At 39.0% G+C, this 6,239-nt stretch overlaps 1 protein-coding gene across 1 annotated transcript; it reads right to left on the bottom strand.

Annotated features, from left to right (window-relative positions):
- Nucleotides 1–759: 759 nt before the first annotated feature.
- On the bottom strand, nt 760–5,814 carry LOC108630103 (uncharacterized). The gene is made up of 8 exons (XM_018033167.1): nt 5,589–5,814; nt 4,674–4,774; nt 3,643–4,603; nt 2,085–3,547; nt 1,860–1,961; nt 1,681–1,788; nt 1,623–1,637; nt 760–1,116 (listed from the first exon to the last, which is right to left on the bottom strand). Exons 1-8 carry the CDS (start codon nt 5,812–5,814, stop codon nt 760–762), a joined length of 3,333 nt encoding a protein of 1,110 aa, XP_017888656.1.
- Nucleotides 5,815–6,239: the final 425 nt, after the last annotated feature.

The raw sequence follows: 6,239 nt of genomic DNA, 5'->3' as shown, positions 1-6,239 counted from the left end.
ACTATCACATGGTGTCGGTTCTGATATGTCACAATCCAGACCGCTGACCGCTTCAGTCTTTATAATTTTGATGATCTGATGTTTATTAATGTGCATCAAACGTTTGTGCCATATGTTCAGAGATAGCTTACTTGTCTTTTCTACCTGTAAATTTGCTACTTTTCCGCTATATGTAACTTTTGGTTTTGCTTTTACCAGATACAACCTATCCTTTCTGAAAGCTTGAATCAGTGTATTGTTTCTTTCATCGCATATGCGACATCCGAACTTGTCAGAAATCACTTTCTTTCCATTTTGTGTCATTTTTGTGTCATTTATTGTTCTTAATATCTGGTGCCCATAAAGTGTAATAGTTTTAACTATAGTTTATTAGAAATTAGAAGAAGGGTGAAATACAATGAACTGTGAAAAATTACACGGAAAGAATCTTCTCGATCAACACGCACCGCACCGCATCCATCGACACAACTCGACTCATATGTTCAAAAAAAAGACCCTTAAAATTACGTTGCTAATTACGTTGCTAATTACGTTGCTACGACACGTCTCGACTCGCACGCAGCCCACTCCGATCGCTTTTCCCATCTCACTTCTCGAACCATCAATGACGCATACGTTAAAACAAAAACTCTTAAAATTACGTTACCACACTCGGCCATTCTGATAACAACATCTGCCCTCAGATGTCACTCTTTGCCCTTCTTTGTCACTCGAAGTATTATCATCGTCTAGGATCGAGTCGTCTTCCCCGTTGGCAATTCACGTTTTCATGTAGTCGGCAGCCGTCGATGTCATCTGTGGTCCTTCGTGCTCCCCAACTTTTTGTACCATATAGCGATTATTCCGTAACAATTTCGTCACACGATAGGGTCCCAAATACTTCGAATGGAACTTTAAACCCGGCGCAGCTTGTGTCCTCTTGATTGCAACTAGTTGGCCTCGTGTATATTCTGTTGCCTCTTTTCGGTTCTTGTTAAATGTCTTCCTGTTCTGTGCCTGCACTTCAGCTATTTTTTCTTTTGCTCGTGCTCGTATCTCGTCACGTTCTGCATTAAACATCGTGATCCATTCTTCCTCTATCATCTGCTTAATCTCGGGATCTTCACGCATTTTTATCTGAGTTCCAAATAACAGATAGAAAGGTGTTGTATTAGTACTCCTACTCGGTGTAGCGTTAAGATACTTCTGTGCTGTTTCGAGATACTTATACCACTCCTCTGGTTTTGGTGCAGCTAACTTGGTTAATGTTATTAACGTTCTATTAACCCTTTCAATTTGCCCGTTTGCTCGTGGCATACCCGTTGTTATCAACACATGATGTATTCCTTCTTCTTTACAATAACTTTCAAACGCATCAGACGTAAAACATGTACCGCGATCGGAAATGAGACGTCTAGGGTTTCCAAATATCGCCGACTGTTTGCGCAAACGGCTAATGGCTTCAACGGAACTTGTTGACTTCGTCGCATACAACCACACGAATTTCGTAAAGGCATCAATAACAGAGAATATGTGTCGGTATGACTTTTTCGTAGAGGGTAACGGACCTAGGTGATCAACATGATATGTATCCAGGGGTAATTCTCCTTTGTCAATACTATGCAGAAATCCTTCCTGCTTACCATGTTTTCGCTCTGCTAAAATACAATTTACACAATTTCTAATGACCTTTTCTATTACCTGACGCATTCCCTTAAACCAATAATCTCGCTTTATCAAGTCCTCAGTTTTAGTCACACCAAAATGACCACGCTCATGTGCCTGACGAACTACTTGCGTCTGCATTCGCTTGGGCACAACAATTAATAGCGCATCACTTACTTCTTTATATAATATACCGTTTCTCACAACATACCTACTCGCTCGGTATTGTTCAACATCGTCACAAATTTTATGTAACTCAACATCTTCTTTTTGAGCATCACGCAGTCTAACAATAATTCCACTATCGTCTTCTTCCACTAGCATAATTGAAGGTAATGGATTTCTACTCAAGGCATCAACATGTGCCATATTTTTCCCGGTCTATGTTCAATTTTATACTGAAATTCTTCAAGAAGTAGTGCCCATCTGGCTACGCGTACACATAAGTCTTTTTTGTTCATTGTTAACGCAAACGCTTGGCAATCTGTAACAATTGTGAATGGAATTCCTAACAAGTAAACACGAAATTTTCTTAAAGACTTTATAATTGCTAAGACTTCGAGTTCATAACTAGGATATTTTTCCTCAGCAGGTGTGGTTTTTCCGCTTGCATAATAAACGGGGTGAAAAATACCATCCTCGTTATCGCGTTGCATTAAAATCGCTCCATACCCTAAACTAGATGCATCGGTATGTAGCTCAGTTTCAGCACCCATACAATACAATTTCATACCTGGCATACCACTTAAAATTAGTTTAAGTTTATCAAACGCCTCCTGTTCAGCCGTCTCAAATTTAAATTTACTGTCCTTTTTTAACAAATTCGACAATGGTCTCGCTATAACCGAATACTGATGGATAAATTTCCTAAAATATCCTGTTAAACCCAGAAAACTCTGAACATCCTTTATAAATTGCGGCTTTGGAAATTTGATAACGGCTTTAGTTTTATCTTCCGACGGCTGAACATGACCATTTTCAACAATATGTCCCAAAAACTCAACTCTCGTCTGCAGAAGATTACATTTGCTCCAATTAATTACTAATCCGTGCTGAGACGCTACACTTAACACAGTTCTAAGGTTCTCGATTACGGACACTGTATCGCTAACTAACACTATAATGTCATCCAAATACGTACGAGCGATGCCAGCCGTTATTACTTTACTAAATACTGCATGGATAAATTTCTGAAAAACAGCTGGCGAATTACAAAGACCAAATGGTACTTTTAGGAATTCATAATGTCCATTGGGTATGACAAAGGCTGTATATTTCCGACTATTTTCTTCGATAGATACATGGAAAAATCCGTTTTTCAAATCTAACGTACTAAATACTTTCGCACCTTGCAACGAATCCAATTCATCCTCTATTAACGGCAATGGGTATCTATCTTTTATAATCCTTTTATTTAATTGTCTATAATCAACACAAATTCGAGTTGAGCCATTTTTCTTTTTAACCAACACTATAGGACTGGCATAATCCGAATGACACCGTTGAATAATTCCATCTTCTAACCATAATGCTATCTGGTTATTAACTTCGTCCTTCTCCCCAGGAGATAACCTTCGCGGTCTTTGATGAACAGGTATATCATCACTTAGAATAATATTCATTGTAATTCCAACTTCGCATGTTTTGTCGGGCTTGTAATTTTCTATCAACTCTTTTACTGCTTCTTTGTGTTCAGAAACTACAATATGCGATAAATCTACCTCATGTACTGTAGTTTCAGTATTCATACTAAAAACTTCCGGCACATCTAATTTTTCAATAATAATTTCTTCCCCTTTCATAACGAGTTCTACAGAATCAAAAAAATCTGTACCAAGTATTAAACCATGGGGTGTCAACGCATCAGGTAAAACGTGTATATTTATTGGATATATCGTGTCATCTATCGTTATATATGTTGAAAATGCCCTAACGTATAACTCTTCTCTACTCCTACACCGCGAAAATGCAGGATTTTATTATTTAGCTTAGGTGCACCAATTCTGACATAATGATCTGCGCGCATCAAACTCAAATCGCTACCGGAATCTACCAAAACTACCAACTTACAATGTTCAATCTGTACCTCCTTTAAACGCTTTTTTCGTGAATCTTCCGACGTACTGCTTACATCCTTCAGAGGCTTATTCGCTCCACTACATGCTGACGCAACATGCCCGTATTCCTGACACTTGAAACATTTCATAACTTTATTCTTTGTCGGGCAGCTTGCACTTAAATGACTACGATCTCCCCACAAAAAACATCTCCGAACGTTTTCTTGACCGGCAACTCTACAGGCTGGTTTCTTCGTCTTCTCTTCGGCTTTCCTACTCTTCGTTCTTGAATTCTCCTTCATGGCTTCGTAGGATTCGAATTTCTGTTTCAGCTCACGTATCGTCCTGGCACCATACAATATCATTTTGTTGGATTCATCATCTTGAACTCCATTAATGATATATTTAATTATTGCCGCTATTTCCATGTCTGCTTGTTTGCCTATCTCCAGCATCTGATAGATATATTCCTGATACGACTCATTTGACTTCTTGAATCTGCGAGACAACTTTTTGTGTATTTTATGCGCGTCCACCGATTGCGAAAATTTCGATATCAGCGCCTGCTTCATCTCAGACCACTTTCGGCAACATTTTTCGTAATTCACGAACAACTTGGCTGATCCTCGCAACAATCGCTTCGCGTATATAACTTTTTGTACGCCATTCCACTCACACAATTTTGCCATATCTTCAAATTCTTGAAGCCAATAACGAACATTCTCGTTATTATCGCCACTGAAAGTACTAATTGATTCTTCCACATCCTTGAACGTCAAAGTCTGCATTCCTCTATGCAACTCTTGATCATCATCCTGATCATCCTCATCCTCACTATCGCTGGATTCAGTTCCACCTTTACTACGACTGGTTCCCGAAGGGAGGGCAACTCTCAAACGATTCTGCAACGTTTTTTTTATTTCCAGTCGTCTTCAAATTACGTTCTTTTAATTCATCTCTCAACTGAGACACTTTCATCATCTCCACTTCGCGCAACTTATCATTAAGCGAACTTCGTTGTGCAACAACATCATTTCCAGTATCGCTTTCTTCATTCGACATTTTGAACAACTCTTCAACACGAATTCAACACTTAACACAGTCACTGTACTCGTTATTTCCTTCTATCCCGGACGACCCCCAATTTTGTAATAGTTCTAACTATAGTTTATTAGAAATTAGAAGAAGGTTGAAATACAATGAACTGTGAAAAATTACACGGAAAGAATCTTCTCGATCAACACGCACCGCACCGCATCCATCAACACAACTCGACTCATATGTTCAAAAAACAGACCCTTAAAATTACGTTGCTAATTACGTTGCTAATTACGTTGCTACGACACGTCTCGACTCGCACGCAGCCCACTCCGATCGCTTTTCCCATCTCACTTCTCGAACCATCAATGACGCATACGTTAAAACAAAAACTCTTAAAATTACGTTACCACAAAAGTGTTTTCAGCTTCAAATTCTTCCAGGCTTCCTCTGGCTTCAATAATCTCTGCGTTTACTTTGCCTTTTCCAGATACATGTACTGCTGTCCCGTCAGCCGTTGTAAAATTTTCAAATTCAATACCTGTTTCGAGTGCTGCAAAATATTTCTCATTTGGTGTCATGTGATGCGTGGCATCAGAATTTATTAACCGTGTGCTGCATCCTCATCATTAATTGCATTTCCTAATACTACATTCATGCTTTTTGCTTTGACGTGGTTCCTTGAGAAATTTCTCTTGCTTCGACAATATTTACTGATATGTCCAGGCCTCTGACATTTAAAACATATTGTTCCTTTCTGTATATCTGGTTTTGTTCTTTCTGTCTGTTTCTCTTTCCTATGCTGAAATTGAGAATTATTAACTTTCATGATCACTGCAGATTGCTTACTTTCCAGTGTCTCTTTTCCTCTTTCAGCTTCTGCAAGGATTCTTCTCTTAACAATTGAAGGTTTAAATTCCTCTTCTGGTACATTACATAGTGTTGATATCACCATATCCCATTCTTCTGGTAGTCCACACAGAATTATCATTGCCAGATCTCCATCTTCTACTTGGGTATCTACGTTCGCTAGTTCTGCTACTGTTTGGTTTATTTGGCCTAGGTATGCTTCCATTGACTCATAATCGTTTAATTTTATAGAATACAGTTTGCGACGTAGCTGTACTATGCGGAATTTGCTATCACGTGGAGCATATAATCTTTCAAGTTCTTTCCACACTTCTCTAGGAGATGTTAAATGTCTTACGTGCATTTGTTGTTCGTCATAAATAGCCAGCGCAATTTTTGTCCAAAGTATCATATAGAAAAACGGGGTTGTTAGATTATACCTTCAGCCACACTATAATCAAAATACAGGGTGTCCCAGAACTAGTGTAAGATATTGAAATGGGAGGTTCCTGACGCAATTCTAAATAACATTTTCCTTTGCGAAAAAGTTGTCCGAGGGGTGGTTAAGGAGTTATTAATAAAAAACCCCGACCAATGAGAGCGCTCAGCTGGCGCGAGCTCCGGCTCGGGAGCGTTGGCTCGCGGCCGGAC

The sequence above is a fragment of the Ceratina calcarata genome, unplaced genomic scaffold, assembly GCF_001652005.2.
Source record: "Ceratina calcarata isolate Rehan_Ccalc_2016 unplaced genomic scaffold, ASM165200v1 scaffold674, whole genome shotgun sequence".
NCBI lineage: Eukaryota > Metazoa > Arthropoda > Insecta > Hymenoptera > Apidae > Ceratina > Ceratina calcarata.
Note: the sequence above shows the minus strand (reverse complement) of the source record. Positions and strands in the feature narration are given on the sequence as shown.